Raw genomic sequence first — 21,457 nt, forward strand, 5'->3', positions numbered from 1 at the left:
AGCCGAAACATAAAAAGCACCCACCTTCCAGTGTACTGAAAGCTCTTCTCTAAAGGATTGACATAGGAGACTACCTGGTGGTCAGTTATTTTGCTCTTATTTTTGAGGATAAATCACAATAAAAAGTAAAAAAAAAAAAAGCTAAAAAGTTGCATATTTTCAGCACTTCCATTGCTGTGGTTCTCTTGCGTTGCTGTAGCAAATAATTGCATATACGGTGCATCCGGAAAGTATTCACAGCGCTTCAATTTTTCCACATTTTGATATGTTACAGCCTTTTTCAAAATTTAAATTAATTATTTTCCTCAATTCAACAAACAATACCCCATAATGACAATGTGAAAGAAGTTGGTTTGAAATATTTGCATAATTTATAACAAAAAAAACACCTTTGCTCAATACTTTGTTGAAGCACCTTTGGCACCAATTACAGCCTCAATTATTTTTGTGTATGATGCTACAAGCTTGGCACACCTATTTATGGGCAGTTTCTCCCATTGTTCTTTGCAGGACCTCTCAAGCTCCATCAGGTTGGATGGGGAGCGTCGGTGCACAGCCATTTTCAGATCTCTCCAGAGATGTTCAATCAGGTTTAAGTCTGGGCTCTGGCTGGGCCACTCAAGGACATTCACAAAGTTGTACCGTAGATGAACCTTCGCCCCAGTCTGAGGTCCAGAGCTCTCTGGAGCAGGTTTTCATCAAGGATATCTCTGTACATTGCTGCATTCATCTTTCCCTCGATCCTGACTAGTCTCCCAGTTCCTGCCGCTGAAAAACACCCCCACAGCATGATGCTGCCACCACCATGCTTCACTGTAGGGATGGTATTGGCCAGGTGATGAGCGAAGCCTGGTTTTCTCCAGACATGACACTTGCCATTCAGGCCAAAGATTTCAATGTTTGTTTCATCAGACCAAAGAATTTTATTTCTCATGTTCTGAGAGTTCTTCGGGTGCCTTTTGGCAAACTCAAGGTGGGCTGTCATGTGCCTTTTACTGAGGAGTGGATTCCGCCTGGCCACTCTATCATACAGGCCTGATTGGTGGAGTGCTGCAGAGATGGTTGTTCTTCTGGAAGGTTTTCCTCACTCCACAGAGAAATGCTGGAGATCTATCCCTTCCCCAGATCTGTGCCTTGATACAATCCTGTCTCAGGAGGTCTACAGACAATTCCTTGGACTTCATGGCTTAGTTTGTGCTCTACACTGTTAACTGTGGGACCTTATATAGACAGGTGTGTGCCTTTTCAAAGCATGGCCAATCAACTGAATTTACCACAGGTGGCCTCCAATCAAGTTGTAGAAACATCTCAAGGATGATCAGTGGAAACAGGATGCACCAGAGCTCAATTTTGAGTGTCATGGCAAAGGCTGTGTATACTTATGTACATGTGATTTCTTTTCATTTTTTATATATTTGCAAATATTTCAAACAAACTTCTTTCACATTGTCATTATGGGGTATTGTTTGAAGAATTTTGATGAAAATAATGAATTTAATCAATTTTTGAATAATGCTGTAACATAACAAAATGTGGAAAAAGTGAAGCACTGTGAATACTTTCCGGATGCACTGTAAGTTCAAGCATAAATCACAACTTCCTCTTTTTAGCATTCTGTTGTCTTAAGATCAAGCTTTCTTATCCAATAACCATTATTTTTAATACATACAGTATATGCTTCAAAGCATATGGTAAACAGGACAATTGGCATATGTCATAAACACAAATTAATGAAATGATAGACATGGACACGTCAACAATACCTTTTCAAAGTTCAGAAACTTAACCCAAACATTTCACAATATCATGTCAGGTTTTGCTAATTAAATCGGACAGCAAACCTACAGCCCTTGAGTAAAACAGAAGGCATTTACATTGAAGTCTACATAGAAGGGCCAGACATGTGGGTTAAATCATTTAAACTGTTATTGTTTTTGGATAAAAAAAATAATAATAAAAAAGACATTTAAAAGTCGACTGCAGGAAACATTATTTAAAAAAAAAAAAAGTTATGACTTCTTTTAGGATGTTTTGTTAATTTATTCTCAATACATGCACAATTTAAAGACTTACTATTCATTTATGGAAATTATTATCTGCATTTATAACAGCATTCAAATCCAAAACATTTAGACTGCTGGTATAAAATATATGCATTACTCTAATATTAGTTTAAAAAATCTTTATGCTCGGTATCAAATATAAATGTGTTTTAAAGTTTTTACTTTGTTTTCTCTTTAACCAACATCTTTCACATACAAAAAAAAAATATTACCCTGAGCAAACTTTGGCTCATAGTTGTTTTTAATAACACCAGAGAGACACTAAAATGAAAATTAATCCATGCCACCAAAGTGCTATCACCTTCCCCTTAAACAGTTCTAGATTCGGAGAAATGGAAAATTCACCAGCATGGATACAGTCATTAAAAGCAATGTTTTGTCGCAGGCAGACAGATTCAGTCAATAGGAAGGACCAGTTTCTTGGTGAGGGTATACCGAGGTTCAGGCATCTGCTTGTGGCCTTTCAACATTTTAGAACTTACTTCACAGTTTACCTTCGTCAAAATTGACAAGATATCGTCTTTTCTGTAATAAAGACACATAGATATGAAGATAATTCTATACATCCAAAACAATATAAGTATTCAAATCTTCATATTCAAGACATATGAATTTTAACACACCTGGGGCAGCATTTCTCCAGCTGTCTACAGAGCTCCTGGATATAGATGGACCCTTCTCTGACATGGCGGAAGGACTGGTAGTTTTCCACTGTGGCCATTCCAATTAGGAAATCAGCTTCTATAGGGATACTGTGGAGTGGTACAGTACGAGCATCCTCCTCGTATGCTTCTTCTGTAGTGTTCACCTGTCCATCTGCCATCCACATACCTTTCTGGGCCTCTCTACCTTGGCAGGCCTGAATGAAAAAAAGCTTGGGCTTGCTTGTTAGTGTCCTGCATGCAGCAAAAGGCTGTGTGAGGTCACGGATTGCAACCTCTTTGCCATCTACGCCCAACACAGTGCCTCTTTCTCCATGGGAGAGGATACAGCAGACAAACGCGTCCATAAAAGAGTGATCCCTCCCTGCCAACTCCTTTATGGAATCTTGCATATCTGAGGCTTGCAGATCATCCCGCAACTCAACCAGAAAATGCATTTTGCGAAACACTCTGGTGAGCTCCTCTAAAGAAACCTAGAGTTAATTTGGAAGTCTCATTTTATGATACATTTGAGATCAATTAATTTATGGAGTTGTGTGAAATACCTTTGTCCTTTTCCGTGCCTGTACGGTTGCGAAATGAGGACCTTATTTCAAAGTTGTAGTTGTTGATGATTAGACAGTATCCTAAAGGCCGTTGGGTCATGGAATAATACAAATCCTGCTACATGAATGTAAAAGAAATTACAGGACAAAATTCAAAGCGAGTTACTACACAAGTATATAGGAGAAGTAGTGTTTCAAGTAGTTTACCACTATAGACCATTCAACTGCATATCAGTTAAGGGAAAAGTTCACCCAATATTTAATTATGTACTTATGTTGTTCTAAACTCCTATGACTTGCTTTCTTAAGTGGAACACAAAAGCAGATCCTGCCCCATCCACATGTGTGAACGTTGTATTTTGGCTTGACTATACACAACGCATTGTTTAAATTAATTTAAACTGACTGAATACTGATCACAAGACTCTAGACCAGGGGTTCTCAACAGGGGCATTCAAAGGATGCCAGGTGGCACTGAGAGCAAATTAGTTGAGAAGGATCACAAATGGTGTGTGTGTGGGGGGGTTATCGGTCATATTAATCAAATCTATCAACAACTTCCTCGTTGCATAAACACATATATTTAGACTTAGAATAAACAAGTTCTCCATTACCCGGGTTGGTACGCATTTGTACCACGATCATCTGAAGTATCTGGATTAATGGCATCAAATAGACAGGAGGAGTCACAAGAACATCCTCCGGATAATACACCTATATAACTCTGTAGATGGCTTGGTGGACAGAGCAGCATGAGCCCAGAGAGGTGCGTTTTTATTCGCAGACCGGTCTAGATCTTTCAAATGAGCACATCTGATTGTTACAGCACTGAGAGAACCACGCGTGAGATGCGGAAACCATTTGCATTCGGCACAGAATTCTCTGGTGCAAACCTCAATGAAAACCCTTGGTGAGTAAATTAGTTTAAAACCACATTAAATGGGCCGACATTCTAAATAGGATTGAGAAGATGAACAAGACAAACACTGTGACAAGCACAAATTTCAAGTATTTTCACACATCACCACCCTTGAATTTACTATAGTAACACTATTTTATGCAGAAACAGATACATAATAAATATATCACTTCAGCTCTATTGTAACAGGCTACATTAGGGGATTGAGTGAATATAATAAAAAAAAGTACTACTTTATATCTATATTTTGTATTAATTGTTTTTAAATGTGTTTAGGGTAGACCTATTGATTATAATTACAAAAATGCCAATAGTTTGTTTTATAGAAATCATGTTACATCTAACCATGGTAGTGAACATACATGCTTCCATGTGCTTACCATGGTCTTACAGTGGTTACAAATACCACTGTTAAAAGTATAAAAAAATAAAAATAAAATAAATATTCATAAAAGGGCAAAATGCACTCAAAATGATTAAATAGAAATGCCTAAATCCTAAAAAAAATGAAATAAAAGCAAGATAGGCTAAAATATTATTTGAAATGAAAGTAATTTTCATATGCCTTCAGACATGCCAAGAGATGACTGAATTTGAATCGATGAAAAACTGATGAAAGGAGAGTTACAACTGTCAGAATAAATTAGCCACATAAATTAGGTGATAAAGTTTCATAGATGTCATAAATAGCCTTACAGTTGTTAATATCAGTAAATTTACATCTGCATCCAAATCAAAATCAATGCTGTACTGTAGAATGAGCATTTCAGTGGGACAAAGTATGCAATATTATTGGTCATTTTACAAATTTATTGCTGATTATTTTCAAATTATTTTTGAAATATAATAAAAAAGTCACTTTCATTATTAGTTAGTCCTCAAAATTTTAATTTCATAGCCCCCAGATATAGCCCTCCATCTTCTTGAATTCAAGATACACAAGGTTTGTTCTCACATTCAAGATGCATAAGCCTGCTTAAAACTATTATTAAATAACAAAACTGTAAAATTATGAAATGCATAAAAGTTGCATCAAGCAAATAACAAATATATGGAGTTGTGTTTTCTTTTTTTTTTTTGATAACACAAAGTTCCAGCTTTTATGTTATTTCACATAATTTGGGGAAGGGGGGGCGGGGGGATATGGATTGAGAACCACTGCTGTAGACAGTCATTTAAGGGTTTAACTTCTGACGCAACAGACATAACAGCATGGCGTTGATTTCCTTGAAGCACTTCTACGGGCACAGAGCCAACAACAGTGCCTCTATTAAGAAACCTCTTATTTTTTTCACTGAAAGCTTTTTGGGCGAAACGAGTAGTGTCTGAAATTTTGTTTGATATGATGCTTTAAAAAAAGCTTTTTTTGTGCATTAGTGTGCTGATAAACATGATGTCCACATACATTGTGGAAATTGGGACAGTATTCCCTCAAAAGTTTAAAAACAATTTTTTTTTTGTTTTATTTATTATTTTGAGTAACTTTGTTCAACTTTAACACTTTTCTGGGTCATTAAGCTTAATTTGAATATATATGTTGTTATATTTTATTATCGCTGTACAATATGGATCTATTCATTGACATTAGTAAAAGCATTCTAATAAAATATATTTACTGTGCATTTTTACATTGAGAATCAATGGGTTTATACAAAAACTGAAAAATTTTGCTTTCAGAGGCATTATTTGGAATTAGGGTAACAAATAAGGTGCTGTTCTGAGACCAGTGCAGACAGACAGCACACTGGAGTCATTCACTAAAAAGGGAACAAGGGAGACTCTTATAGCTGTCTATGCAATTAAATGCATTTACTCCTAATATTCAACAAAAAGTTTCAGTTCAGTTTCAGGCTGCAGACCACTCAACATGGTTGGCAGACATGGGGCAGTGATAATCAGTACATTGATTCTGAATTTATAATGTAGAATTGTATTAAATAACATGGTTGGCAGTGACTGGATGATGCTGGCCATTACATTGAATCAGAATTAACTATGCTAATTACTGATGTAATGTCTGTAACACCAAATGCTACTAGTTGTAGCTAAATGGAAAATGCACACATCAGTCACGCTTGGGTCTCAGGAGGTTAATGAACGTCACAAATACAGTAGCTGCCATGTTCACTCAGGATCTTGCATTGTTGAGTGCAAAAAACAATGCAAGTTCTTGTGTGAACGCGTGCCACTGTGAACGAATTTCTCTCATGCACATGCAATGGACATCAAGATTTTATTCGAAAATGACTAAAATTGTAGGTTGTTTTTCAACATTTGCCATTAGTAGACTTGGAATATGATGGAGTTGCCACACAGACTACTTTTAGGGTACTACTTTTTTTTTAGGATACCTTTATAAGCTTTAAAGTGAGACTATCCACTGCCATTAAATTTAAAAGATGACATACGATACTCATTAAAGCATCTAATTTTGTGTTCTGCATAAAAAAGAAAGTCAGACAGGTCTGGAATGACATGAGGGTAAATAAATTAAGACAGAGGTTTCATTTTGGGTGAACTATTTCTTTAAAGTAATTGTATTCAATATGAGAATGTGTAATCTGTCACTGTTTTTAACCTCCTCTTCCCTTGGCGGAGTATTTGAATCAGTAGCAAGCCCACTCACAGAAGCGCCTCTTCTCCCTAAGGATGAAAAAAGTATAAAAAGAGAAAGATATACATCAAAAACGTCAGTTTTTTTTGTATTGCTGAGAGTACTTAGTCTCTTACATACAACGTACAATAGAGTAAGTCCTTGGTCAGTAATGCTTTGAAACTTTGTAGAAAGTAGAACTTACGTCCAAGCTCTATCTCCATCTCTACATGCTGTGTTGAATCCAGAATGTGCAGGGGAGAAACAACAGGTGTAAATTCAGACAATCCATTTTAATGATGTTAAACTGTTCTATTTCCACACAATTTTATATGTATTTTTTAACAATAGGAGAATAAAATAAAAATCACAACAGTGTTGAAAAATTAGCTACAACCATAATAATTATACAAAAACAAAACTTTCTTTTCAAAGTTACCAGTAATAAATGAAGAATGTTAAATTAAGTAAAAGCAGTCATTGCAACATGAACTTGATAATGCTGTAGAATAAGTAGTGGATAGTGCTGTAAGTTACAGGTTTTACAGACAAGTAAGCACAATTTCTAATATTCTAAGATTACCTAGAAACCCACTGATGCCTCACTTTGTGTCCAAAAGTTTACTGATAATATCTTTCCACCTTATCTCTACATTAAAATAACAGTGAGGTCCAAATGTCTGAGACCACTAGTGAAAATGCTTCTTTTTTGCATTTTTTTTATTAAAAGTTTGTTTCCATTAAATAAGTTATCTTGAGAGAAAAGTTAAATTGAAAAAAAAAAAAATAGAATTTCTTTGAATGTTGCATGCTTCAATGGCAGCATACACTCAACTTGGCATTAACGCTACAAGTTTGGATGTTTTTGATTTACATTTGAGAATGTTCCAATGAGCATCTTGTGAGCTACAATGGAAGCAAAAAAACAAAAACAAATCTGACCTTTTGTACAAAGGAGTCAATTTTGATTATATTATGTGTGTCCTTAAATTAATACAGAATCTTAAAACATTCCTCATTCTATATCGTCATGTTTATTTTATTAAGTTTTATTTAGATTTTGAATCCCAGATTTTAACAAATTAACTTGACTTTTGGACGCCACTTTACCTGCAGATATTTGCATACTTACATTAGGAAAGGAGGTGATTAGATTAGATACTTCTTGTAGAGGATGTCTGCCTCCCACTGGACCAAAAAAAGGTATTATTGTATATTTTTGGATAAATGACGAAGATAAATTCGATTTGCTGTTTTATTTGTTATATCTGTAACCTTGCTCCAGGTCTCTATGGGTATTCTTGAACTCCTCAATCTTGTAGGCGAGCTGTTCGTGACATTCAAACAGGATTTTTTGCAGTTCATCCAGGTTTTTTTCCCCAAGCTTCTGCTCCTTTTCCATCTCAATCATTACATCTAAAAATGACTATGATTCAAACAGAATAAGACCACTGCATATAGAACACTGTTTTATAGTAACAGGTCAAAGTGCAAACCATAATTATGTTTAATTAGCAGTCAAACCCTGGTATTAATAAAATAATCATTAAAACTTTAAGCATTTAACCTATAAATAATAAAACTGTTCCTCTTCACTTTGTGTTAATGGTTAGTTACTGGTGTCAAAATAACAATGACATACACAAAGCGTATTTCACCTTTCACATGAATTCATCATTAGCATGCAATTTACACTTATATTATAAGGTCATGGGTCAAAATATAGCTATAACTCACAGTAGATGCTCCAAGCTTTGCTTCTGGAAGGTCCAAAAGGGACTTTACATTACGAAGGTTTTCTGCTGTCAAGTCTTCAGATAATCTAAATAACATCTTTCTGCAATGAGAACAAAAAAAAGGCACAGACAATGTGAGATAAAAGAACGCAACTTTTGCAAGTGAACTATTTTATAGAGATTATGATAGCCTAGGCAATCTACTACTTTAAATGTAGTAGATTCATGTACATCTTCTAGCTTACCAGCCAGTGTGTCTGTCTCTGTTAGGCTACATAATGATATTAAACATTAAGAAGAGGCCCAGGCTTAAACCCAAAAATGAAAATTCTCTCATAATTTACTAACTCTGATGACATCCCAGATGTGCATGACTTCTGCTGAACACAAAGATCTTTAGAAGAATATCTCAGTTCTGTTGGTCCATTCAATGCAAGTGAATAGTGGCCAGAAATCTGAAGGTCCAAAAAGCATATTAAAGCAGCATAAAGTAATCCATATGATTCAGTGGTTAAATTCATATCTTCAGAAGCGATATGATTGGTGTAGATGAGAAATAGACCAATACTTCCCTTTTTTACTATAAACTCTCATCCCTGCCCAGTAGATGGCAATATGCATGAAGAATGCAAATTGCCAAAATCTAAAAAAGAACAACAGGAAAGTGAAAGTGGAGATTTATAGTAAAAAAAAGGACTTAAATCTTGATCTGTTTCTCACACACATCTAACATATCACTTCTGACGATATGGATTTAACTAGTGGAGGCAAATGTATTACTTTTATGCTGCCTCTATATGCTTTTTGGATCTTCAAAGTTCTGGCCACCATTCACTTGCAATGTATGGACCAACAGAGCTGAGATATTCTTCTAAAAATGTTTGTTTGTGTTCAGCAGAAGAGAGAAAAGAAAAGTTGAGTAATTGATGATACAGTTTCTATTTTGGTGTGAACTCTCTCTTTATGAGGGGGTTCTTCATCATCATGATCCTGGTGTTACATACTCTAACATCTGCTAAGAAATGTACACCTAGGTCTACAGTTTACAGAGCTAAGACTTCTCTTCATACCTGTAGGTTGAGATACCTTTACGAGAGGGGACACATTCCAGCAGATGCCTCTCCACCTCCTCTTTCGATGTGTTCAGGATGGCAAGCAAGTCAAAGCGTCCAATTGTCATCAGAAGCTCAGGCAAAAGTAGCCCATCGTGAAACAGTGCTTGCTCATCAAGGCGAATGAAGAGGTCTTTGGCATCCCTCACTGTCTCCATTCGCTTCTTAGGAACTAGGTCCATGCATAGAAACTTCAGCTGAGCCACTTCATCACTTATCAGGTCCTCGTCAATCTCATTAAGCTTCTGAAGATCCATGTTGAGCTGCATAATGAGTAGATGAAAACAAAAAAGTTCAACAAAAGATAGCAAAAACATCTTTGAAATAAAGTTCTATATGCCTAGAAAATAAGTCAATAAGACAAAAACAACTGGGAAAATAGCACAGATTGTGAGAGCACTATTTCAGAGTTTGTTTTAAGAAGACATGAATGGGTAATTTACAAGAAACATGCCTATTTTTCTCAACATCGAAATCTTAATAATAAATATATATATATATATATATATATATACACACACACACACACACACACACACACACACATATATACACACACACATATACACATATATATATGTGTGTGTATATATATATATGTATACATAACATAAATATGTTGTTACAAAAAAGTTGAAAGTGCGCTGTGAATATTTTCCAGATGAACTGCATGTATATAAATATACGGTAAAGTGAAAAGTTTTTCCCAGTTTTCAATGAAATAGTCCTGACCTGTATGGAGCCAGAAATACGACAAAACAATTTGATTTAGAATTGTGTACATTTGAATTATAGACTTTTGAATTTGAATTATAAGTATGATTTTGCCAAATTTTATAATATGTTGTATTTTAAATAGGTTTGAATTTGAATTTTTTAAACTCCAATCCTGGACATTTCATATTTAACCAAATTGAATTGTTTTTTTTTCCGCGGCTTTACTCTATCACGCGTGCGAGCATCAATAACGCGCACCGATTAATGCCGTTGAAATGCCTTCATAATGATGACCATAATGATGAATAAAATAATTAAACAATAAAAAGGCTTATACATTTTTACATTGTTATTATTAACAATAAATCAACATTACCCAAAATCGAAGCTTTTTATGCTGCTTTTTTAAACTTATTTTGCAGCTTTGAAGATTTATGACAAGAACACGTGAAATGTTCCATTTAAAATTATTCTGATAAGTCAAACAAAAAATAAATGGCATAATGACAAAATGTGCACTCTCCGTGTGAGAATGACGTTTGTTGGAGTTCGGTGTGTAAATTAGCCATTAAATGCCTTACAATAAGCCTACAATTTGCATTAAATTAATCGTATAATGTAATCACGCCCACTAAATCACACACATCTGAATGATCATTCATGATGTTGATGTCTTGAACTCAAAACGCACTTGGGTCAATGACATGACATGTATTTTTTGTGTCCAAATTCATTATTTTCCTAAAAAGAATTTAACTAAATACTTGTCATATATCAAATGGATCTATAATATCTCCTTTAAAAGAAACCCTTTTCATTTTATTGAAATTCAATAGATTTTTTTGAGTTTTGGTATTTGAAAGACCAAAAATGTCAGGTGGTGCGACCGTCCGAACGTACAAGCAGAGAACAAAACTGAGATATAAATGTTCATTTTCTCAGTAAAATTCTTAATCAAATATTTTGGCATGATTTTATGTTAAATTCCTTATAAATGAGGGGAAATAGTGTATCGGACCTATTTCAAAACTATTCTATTACTTAAAAAACTTTTGTCCGAAAAATTGACTTCTACTAATGTCAGGGAGGGCGACCGACATAAAAATGCAATTTTATGCAACGTTCCTTTAAGAAAACCATGTGACGGCATTTGACATCACACAGAAGACTCCAGAGGACCCCTTTGATGCAGTAACAAGATTAGTCACCCACCCATAAATATTAGATAATTTGACATTTTTGAGTAATGATGAGGTTGATTCAACTTATCATGTCAGGTGGTATGACTCCTGGAAAACTTTGAAAATGTGTTGTTATTATAAAAATGTGTATTTGATTTAAAAAAAATTATGTATAACCTTGAGCACATGGTCAAACATTTGTATAGGCATCCAAGTTAATGCCTGTTAGATTCTAACTGAGTTTGAAATGTCAGGTGGTGCGACCTATATGTCAGGTGTCGCGACCAGAGTTACAGTTAAACCAACTAAAAAAAGTCATGTTAATTCATGTTTTTTAATATATTAAATACATTTTAATAAATATATAAAGCTTTTAAGTTGTTTAAAGGTGCAATCTACATATGTATATATATATTTTTTTATTTTATTATGGTATGTGTGACAATTTAAAGAGCACATTGTCCATCTTAAAGTCCTATTCTTCAAGAATATAGGACTGTATAATCAACATTGATACTAAAACAATTGCATCTTTAAATTAATCTATTTTAATTTGTTTTTGTAGATGCAAAACATTGAGAATGAAAATATACTTATGCTTTCTCTATGAAGAACGCTTTCTATTTTTTGTCTGTATATAGTTACAATAAGTGAAGGTAGTGAAATATAAAACTATGACATACTCTCTGCAGAAATGCAATGTACACCTGAGTTATAAATTCACAAAAACTGCAGAAAATACTGATATGGTACTTTCAAACCCTTTATAAACAGCTTGAAACACATCAGAATCAGAATCAGAATCAGAAAAAGCTTTATTGCCAAGTACGTTTTTTACGCATACAAGGAATTTGTTGTGGTGTTGTAGATGCGTTCAATATAAGCAATATAAATATAAATATAAATATTTCCACACAGTATCAATTAAAAGTAAGTATAAAATAAAAAGAGCAGAGTAGTACAGTGAAATGTAGAGCCAGAGGTGGAGTGTGGAGAGTGTCAGGGTGGGTACCGGGCATTGTTGATAAAGCAAGTGGCGGATGGGAAGAAACTGTTCTTGTTGCGTGAGGTTTTTGTCCTGATGGACCTCAGCCTTCTGCCAGAGGGGAGTGATTCAAAGAGATTGTGGCCAGGGTGGGAGAGATCAGCCACAATCTTTCCAGCACGCTTCAGGGCCCTGGAGTCGTACAGGTCCTGGAGCGTCGGCAGATTGCAGCCAATCACCTTCTTTTCAGACCGGATGACACGCTGCAGTCTTCCCTTGTCCTTGGCAGTAGTAGCAGCGTACCAGATAGTGATGGAGGAAGTGAGGATGGACTCGATGATGGCTATGTAGAAGTGCACCATCATTGACTTTGGCAGGTTGAATTTCTTCAGCTGCCACAGGAAGTACATTCTCTGTTGTGTTTTCTTGATGAGGGCGCTGATGTTCAGCTCCCACTTGAGGTCCTGGGAGATGATAGTTCCCAGGAAGCAGAAAGACTCCACAGTGTCAATTGTGGAGTTGCAGAGGGTGATGGGGGCAGGTGCAGGTGAGGCTGAGTTCTTCCTGAAGTCCACAACCATCTCCACTGTCTTTAGAGCGTTGATCTCAAGGTTGTTTTGGTTGCACCAGGTCACCAGGTGGTCAACCTCCCATCTGTAGGCGGACTCGTCACCATCAGAGATGAGTCCGATGAGGTAGGTGTCGTCCGCAAACTTCAGAAGCTTGACGGACTGGTGACTGGAGGTGCAACTGTTAGTGTACAGGGAGAAGAGCAGAGGAGAAAGAACGCAGCCCTGAGGGGATCCAGTACTAATGGACTGTGAGTCGGAGACGTGTTCCCCCAGCCTCACGTGCTGCTTCCTGTCAGACAGGAAGTCAGTGATCCACCTGCAGGTGGAGTCAGGCACACTTAGCTGGGAGAGCTTCTCCTGGAGCAGAGCCAGGATTATGGTGTTAAAGGCAGAGCTGAAATCAACAATCAGAATCCTGGCGTAGGTTCCTGCAGAGTCCAGGTGCTGGAGGATGTAGTGGAGGGCTAAGTTGACTGCATCGTCTACAGACCTGTTGGCTCTGTATGCAAACTGCCGGGGGTCCAGGAGGGGGTCGGTGATGACTTTGAGGTGAGAAAGCACAAGGCGCTCAAAGGACTTCATCACCACAGAGGTCAGGGCGACGGGTCTGAAGTCGTTATGTCCTGTGGTCCTTGACTTCTTGGGAACAGGGATGATAGTTGAAGACCTGAAGCAGGCTGGCACGTGACATGTCTCCAGTGAGGTGTTGAAAATGTCTGTGAACACTGGAGAGAGCTGATCAGCGCAGTGCTTCAAGCTGGATGGGGAGACATTACCTACAACTGGGTTGTTGTAACCCAGCAAAAAATTATCACTACCCCTAAGATGTGTTAGACAATCAACATGTTAGGTTAAAATAACCCACGGTTGGGTTTGTCCATATTTGACCCAACCATGGGTTGCAAAACAACCCAAATTAGGTTACTTTCAACCCAACATTTTTTAGTGTATATGTATTATGTATTACCAAGTTTTGTTTTTTGTATTGACATTTTATATAAGATGTTCTCGTTTTTTAAATGTGTTCCAGGAGATGTTTTAAATTTCTAGATTTATAGAAGCGATGCTCAAATGTTATCATAACATGCAGTATTGTTTTGCACTTTCTTGTTAATTAAATTTAATTATATGATTGAGATACAGTATACATTGGTGAGAGGATTAAAATAAAAAAGCCAATTGAAACCTGAATAAAATGTATTGACATATCTTTCTTTTTATTTTGTGAATATCAATCATTATTGATCACAATGTCAGGTGGTGCGACCGGTCATGGTCAGGTGGTGCAACCAGCAAATTTACATTTAAATGTATCAATTCCCACTGCAATTGCAAAATTAAGTAAGAAATATAACTGTAAACCTTTATATAACGTATACAAATCATTTTTACAGTTAAAAACAAAACATAAAAAGTCCTTATGGAAAAATGGGTGTTTGAACACACAGAAAAGCAGCCGTTAATATGATTTGGAATAAAAGGGCAATAAATAAAGAAATAGAAAGGGAATTTACCATGTGATATGCATTTTAGACACTACAATGATTCATATTTACAAGTCTCAGTAGTGCGAAGTACATTAAATGTGTATTATTTTAAATTAATATATGGTCGCACCACCTGACATTTTCTGGGTGGTAAAATCAGAAATCTTGTTTAATAATGAATTAATGCTGCCTAAAATGCTGTAAAACCAATATGAATCAGCACCATACATTTTTTTGGACATAAAAATGCATTTTAAAACTGTTTTGCTTAAAATATTTTTTTTTTCATCTTGAAAATCTTATTTGTCATTGAGTTATTGAGTTATATGTGATGCTTTCTCTTACGCATACTAATCACTTTCATACTAAATATACTTTGTACTAAAACAAATACCAGAGACCGCTTAGACAAATGTCTCATGTGCTGAGAATGTGCTAACGTGCTAACCATAAAAATATAAATAATAAAAGTTTAAAAACCACTCTTACAGAAATATCTTAAAAAAAAAAAAAAAAATGTGCCCGTAAATATGATGTTCAAACGCAAGGAATGTTAATTCCCAAGCTGAAGTACCTCAGTAGATGGTGCAGAGTAGGCCTATATAATATGAATAATTGCATTAATATATAATTAAAATAAAGTATTAGACTAAAAGTCTAATATCCTAACCTGTAAAATCTATTTTCTTTACTCTTTACATCATTATAACTCTCCTAAAATGTACCATGCATTTCCTTCCAGAGGGAATGTTCCCTTCTCACTCAAAGCACCTGCGCTTGATAAAGTGTGAGTGCCGTCGTAGCGCAGCAGGACACTCAGTATACTGCAGCCTTCAAAGGACGCGTCCTACCTAGCAGGCAGCCTTTGAAGCGAGACAGCCATAGCGCGTGTGGAGGTTTCACCGCATGCCATCTACCGCGGCATCCACGTTCAACTCACCTCGCGCCCCACCGAGAACGAGCCACATTATAGCGACCACGAGGAGGTTACCCCGTGTGACCCTCCCTAGCAACCGGGTCAATTTGGTTGAGAATAAAATCGTAAGTCAAGTATTACACCATTTAACTTCGATGACATCGAACTAACCTCAGTTTGAATGACACCGTAAGACATACACTTCAACAATCAACTTAAAATACTCAAAACCCCTCTTACCTTTACATTTACAGCGTTCAACTGAGAGGAAAACAACGTTCAAAAACGTAAAATCTAATAAGCTTCACCGACATGCTGATGCTAACGCCGTTTCTCCCGCTAGACTTTACTTTACTTTCAGTTTCAGCTGTAAATAACAACATTTCCGGTTTCAACCAGGAAGTGACAAAAAAGGTAGTGGGTCAAACAAGTTGTTTTGTAACAAATTGTGGAGATTACCTAAGGAAATGCGCTATTGTGCGACACTTTTCAATTTTGACAAAAATGCTGACTAAAATAAACTGTGTTTTATATATTAAATGTATAATATTATTTGTGTATATATATATATATTACACTCACACACGACAATCTATATAGGACAATACTCCAATATTGATTTATGTGCATACACACTAGCATGTTTTACTGCTTCTGGGTATGATCTTAGGAAAATATCTGTACAAATTCAATAGTTCCTTACCATGGCGATGGACTATCAGTTTACATTGTCCTCTTTCACATAAGAAGCTTATTACAGACTTATTCAGATTAACAAAATACCTTTAAAATATACACAAAAACAGAGCACAAAGTCAGTAATGCAAAGGCAGCATTGAAAGAAAACTTTATTTTATCTTGCTGTTACATAGTAGTATAACACCTCAGGTCAGGGTTTATTATCCAGTATTTCAGGAATTTTAATATTATGGGAATCTTCACAGGGGTTTCCCGGAGGACTCTGAGAGGAAAAGGGTGCAAAAAAGTTACGAGCAAAGGAGAAGACATCTTGAGGTTTCCTCAGCAGTAGGAATTGCAGGAAGTCAGCCATTAAAGCCTTTAGCTCAGGGTGTTGTCTGACGTAGGAGAGGTAGTCTGCTTTGAGCTCCTCCTGTGTCGTGAATGAGTGATAGGAAAATAAAGAGTTGGCAAAATATGTTTTATTGACAGGTGGACATTTCTTATTGCACAAAACATACACAATACATTTAATATACTTGCAATATGATATTGTTTTTGAGATCAGGATTTTAACTCTTTTGAGTGATAACATCAGCATATATGCTTATGAATAAACACGGACACCTTTCTGTCAAGAAACTTTGAATAAAGCTCCATGTCTTCCTCCCACTGGAGTGGCTTCTTCTCAAACACAGGATGCTGGTTTTCCTCCACTAAAAAAACAAAACATTACATTATCCATTACATTGTGTTTAACGGTAAATATTCTGTAAGACTGATGCTGAGTGTTTTCTGATCACAAAGTCTTAAAACCTCCATCGAGCATGAGGGGCATATGCAGTATCTTCATCATTGCAGGTGAGCCCAGTTGCACTCTGCTTACTAGATGCCTAGGTTTTAAAACAATTTAGGAGAAATTAATATTCATACTTCTGAATATGCATCTTACCCTTATCATAAATGCTTGTAATAAAGCAATAAAACATCATCAAGTAGAAAAAAACTTTGAGTTTGTAAGCAATGGTGGGAAAGCAATAGACAGCACTGCTTTTGATTCAACAGCTATCATCCATAGCTAGATAGTTTTAGTAAAAAGTGATTTCCTTAGTGGTTATTCCAGGAGGTATTAAAGGAATAGTTCCCCTAAAAATGAAAATTCTCTCAGAATTTTCTCACCCTCATGCCATCCCAGATGTTAATGACTTTTTTGTTCTGCAGAACACAAATGAAGAATTTTAGAAGAATATTTCATCTCAATAGTTCAATACAATGTAAGTTATTGGTGACCAAACTTTGAAGCTCCAAAAAGCACATAAGGGCAGCATCAAAAGACATCCATAAAACTCTGGTGGTTAAATCCATGTCTTCCTGGTTTTGGATGAGAAAAGACCAAAATGTAAGCCCTTTTTACTGGACATTTTTGCAACTGCAGTCTCTGGGCACAATCATAATTTAAAGCAGGGGTGGGGAACCTTTTTTCCATTAAGGGCCATTTGAGTATTTACAAAATTTTTCGCAGGCCATACAATTGCTTGCTATTTCTGATTGTGGGTTGAAATTAATGTACACATTCCGTTACGTGCTCAACACCAAAAACGCTAAAAGGTCTGTCTATTAATCAATATTTTCTTTTGTTATCATTTAAAATAATTTTTAAACATTATTTGAAAGGAAATTTTTCAGGTTAATTGAATCAAGGCCATTGTTTGTTTTTCAAATTATTTCTCAATTGGCATCACAGGCCGGGTAAAATGGCCTTGCGGGCCTTATGCGGCCCTCAGGCCTGATGTTCCCCTGCCCTGATTTAAAGCTTAACACTTTCTTGTACATAATGCATGCACAAAGCGCTAAATGGCTCTAGGAAGTGCAATCGAGATTTAAATCATGATCACTAAGGAGACTGCTAATGTCGAGATTTATAGTGAAAATGTAGATATTTTGGTCTGTTTTCACCCAAAAGCATTTGGATCGCTTCAGAAGATATGGATATGGACACTTACGTATACATTGTATTATTGACCCTCAGAGCTGAGATATTCTTCTAAAAAACTTCATTTGTGTTCAGCAGAAGACAGAAAGTCATAAACATCTTGGATGCCATAATGGTGAGTAAATGATAAAAGAATTTTCATTTTTGGGTGAACTGTCTCTGTAAGAGGTATAAAGGTTTGTTTTCTATCTCAACCGGGGGAACAGGACCCACAAGGGGTCCTCAAGATGACATAATTAAAATAATTTATAATGATAAAAAATGGCTAAGAAGTCAAGATAACAACATAAACTGACATCATATTTCTCACTCTGGTGAAAATGCACTTCTGAGCGCTCACTTGTAAAATGTTTTTGATGGAGGGAGGAGGCCTGTAAGTATTGTCTTGGCCAGTGGGAGGCCTTGCAGACTACTGTTCTAACAGAAGAAAAAGTTCTCCTACCCATCAGTCAGGAAGTAGCAATGCCAAGTTGTTGGGATGTTCTTTGAAGAGGAAACAGTCCTTTCGATTCCAAAGATATCAACTAATTCTTCCCCAATCATCTGCTTCTTCCACCCAAGAGTTCTCTAAAGCAAACAAGTGCATTAAAATAACATCAAGTTCATGCAACTATATGTAGATAGCACCATACATACAGTATTTACATCTACTAATCACTGATATGGCCTTTAAATTAAGATCCAAGGGATTTTATGAAATATAATCTCCATGCCAAAAGACTTACATAGGCTGACTTGGATATCAAATTATCTTCATTAAATGACAGGAATATCATGTTTGCTGGAGCAATCTTCTTCCGAGCCAGTATGCGCATGATCAGGAAGTTAGAAGCCTCAGAAACAAAGCCTTTTAAAGAGCTCAATGGAAATGTCTGGGATTCTGTCTTCACTCCCTTTAGAATGAGTTAAAAGAGAAGGCTCTTAATTATTTGAAGAGTAAACAGTTTTTTTAAGCAGACAAATGCACTGAACAACAACTCTGGCAGGCAAGACCCAAAAATATACAAATACAATGTATTTTTCAAAGGTGTATATCATCATCATCATATTTTTTTTTTTGCTTTTTCACTTTTTAATGATGTAATGCAGCATAATACTCACTTCCTTCTCTGAAATGATCCTGTTTACCACTAGCTGTTCATGTTGTCTAACCAGATGTAACTTCCGATCCAGTGTGTGGCTGTCCAGCTAAAACATTTACGACACTTAAGATGTGGGTGGCTTTTCATTGTAATGTACAGTAACTTTAAGATTAGCAGGTATTGACTCAAACCTAAAGTAAATGGAACCTACGGTACACCTTTCATAAATTTTGTTTTATGAAAAGAACAAAGATACCTTTACATATTCATGTTGATTCTCTTCCAATATCTCAAGCCTTCTGGATATATAGGCTGTCAATACAAGGAACAAGCTAGGTTTTAACAAACTTAACAAATCAAGCATCATTTGTGTCCTCCAAATACTGATAAATAATAAAGTGGAATTAAAAATGTTATTACACTTTAAGAAAGCTCACCCACAATAGTTGTGCCACAGGGTATGCCATCAATCATACCATGACTGCTGGCATGAAGAAGATAGCAGAGCTCCTCTTTGTAGCTAGCCTTTGTGACACTCACAGAGAATTCTCCAATCTCGTTGTCCGAATTTGACACTGTCACAAGTGAGTCTGCAAACACGCACTCATCCAGATCCCTGGGTACTGGAAGTGACAGCAGAAGTCAGTTATAATGACATTTTGGAAGTCTTTTTGACAGAAACAAGATTCAATTAATGCTATTTGCAGTTATGAGGATCTGAAAGCACTTATGAGTAAAGGTTAAAGGCCATTAACAATTTTCTGGAGCACTGCACTTGCATACTGCCTCCATCATGCAGCTTTGAAGCATACCATCTATTCAAATTGCACAGATAAGATACAAAATAGTATAACAATGCAACTGTATGAATGTTAGGGAGAGTTAAATGAATAGTTCACCCAAAAATAAAAAAATCTCTCATCATTTACTCACACTCATGCCATCCGAGATGTGAATGACTTTCTTTCTTCTGCTGGACACAAATGGAGGTTTTTCGAAGAATATCTCAGCTTTGTTGGTCCATACATTGCAAGTGCATGGTAGCCAGAATTTTGAAGGTCCAAAAAGCACACAAAGGCAGCATAAAAGTAATCCATACGACTCAAATGGTTAAATCCATATCTTAACAAGCGAAATGATAGGTGTGGGTGAGAAACAGAAAAAATAATGTAAGTCCTTTTTTACAATAAATTCTCCACACTGCCCACCCAGTAAGTGTCGAAAAATTCGAAGAATGGTATCAGCAAAACTAAATAAGAATTTGGAAGTCAAAGTGAAGCTTAAAAGTTAAAAAAGGACTTGAATATTGATCTGTTTCTCACCCACACCTATTATATCACTCCTCAAGATATGGATTTAACCACTGGAATTGTATGGATTACTTTTATGTTGCCTTTTTTGTGCTTCTTAGACCTTCAAAGTTCTGGCCACCATTCAGTTGCATTGTATGGACCTACATAGCTGAGATATTCTTGTAAAAATCTTTGTGTTTATCGGAAAAAAGAAAGTCATACACATCTGGGATGACATGAGGGTGAGTAAATGATGAGATCATTTTCTTTTTTGGGTGAACTATTTCTTTAATATTGTAACTTTTGATGCCATTAACAGATAGTCCCTGACGTCAGAATAGTATCTGATTTCATCATCTTTAGATAAGTCACTTTCCGAATGGCAATCACTTTTAAATTACTTACCAATGCTGTCAATAAACTCCACTGCATTAACTGAAGGTTTCAGTTCCTCTATTTCACTCTGGGTTTCTTCACTCTCCTCCATGTGTCTCAGAAAATCCAGATACAGTTCAAAATGTTGCCTATATATATGTATGTGTGTGTGTGTAATATCGCTTTTAGAGATCGTTGACGGATTGTCTAAACCGCGTATGCCCTTTTTTATTATTATTACTTAAGACTGTATATTGAACAGTTCAGTCCTTCAGCTGATATCAAATAAACAGTAGCCTAGCTACTTCGTTAATCTATCAAACTTCAGCATTAACGGAATCAATAAACAACGCAAAATGACTTAAATAGCTTTTACACGACTGAAAATAGTAGATATTACTAGGAGTACCGACATAAAGGTCCTCAAGTCATATTATTTAGGGTCTAGATGCGTCTTTCGCTCATGCCCCAAACTTATTAGCATCTTTGGTCTCCTTGGTTACGATGTTGTCAATATGTACCGTAAACCTTCTTATAATTGAGCAACTT

General features: G+C 36.1%; 2 protein-coding genes across 3 annotated transcripts; both read right to left on the reverse strand.

The window, feature by feature from the left end:
• Positions 1 to 337: 337 nt before the first annotated feature.
• On the reverse strand, positions 338 to 15,877 carry casp8 (caspase 8, apoptosis-related cysteine peptidase). 2 transcript variants are annotated; one of them, XM_052131121.1, is made up of 10 exons: positions 15,729 to 15,877; positions 9,589 to 9,893; positions 8,520 to 8,619; positions 8,058 to 8,208; positions 7,915 to 7,970; positions 6,988 to 7,015; positions 6,768 to 6,832; positions 3,271 to 3,388; positions 2,687 to 3,188; positions 338 to 2,588 (listed from the first exon to the last, which is right to left on the reverse strand). In XM_052131121.1, the coding sequence occupies exons 2-10, from the start codon at positions 9,885 to 9,887 to the stop codon at positions 2,459 to 2,461; spliced, it is 1,449 nt and encodes a 482-aa protein (XP_051987081.1). In that variant the 5' UTR covers positions 9,888 to 9,893; positions 15,729 to 15,877; the 3' UTR covers positions 338 to 2,458. The 2 variants fall into 2 exon arrangements, with proteins under 2 accessions (XP_051987081.1, XP_051987082.1); XM_052131122.1 differs by lacking the exon at positions 7,915 to 7,970 and having other exon boundaries at positions 6,988 to 7,008.
• A 500-nt stretch (positions 15,878 to 16,377) lies between these two features.
• catip (ciliogenesis associated TTC17 interacting protein) lies at positions 16,378 to 21,355 on the reverse strand. The gene is made up of 9 exons (XM_052129565.1): positions 20,939 to 21,355; positions 19,679 to 19,864; positions 19,498 to 19,553; positions 19,261 to 19,347; positions 18,885 to 19,052; positions 18,602 to 18,726; positions 16,983 to 17,059; positions 16,794 to 16,882; positions 16,378 to 16,599 (listed from the first exon to the last, which is right to left on the reverse strand). Exons 1-9 carry the CDS (start codon positions 21,018 to 21,020, stop codon positions 16,378 to 16,380), a joined length of 1,092 nt encoding a protein of 363 aa, XP_051985525.1. The 5' UTR covers positions 21,021 to 21,355.
• Between the last annotated feature and the right edge of the window lie 102 nt (positions 21,356 to 21,457).

Source organism: Xyrauchen texanus, chromosome 7, assembly GCF_025860055.1.
Source record: "Xyrauchen texanus isolate HMW12.3.18 chromosome 7, RBS_HiC_50CHRs, whole genome shotgun sequence".
Classification (NCBI taxonomy): Eukaryota; Metazoa; Chordata; class Actinopteri; order Cypriniformes; family Catostomidae; genus Xyrauchen; species Xyrauchen texanus.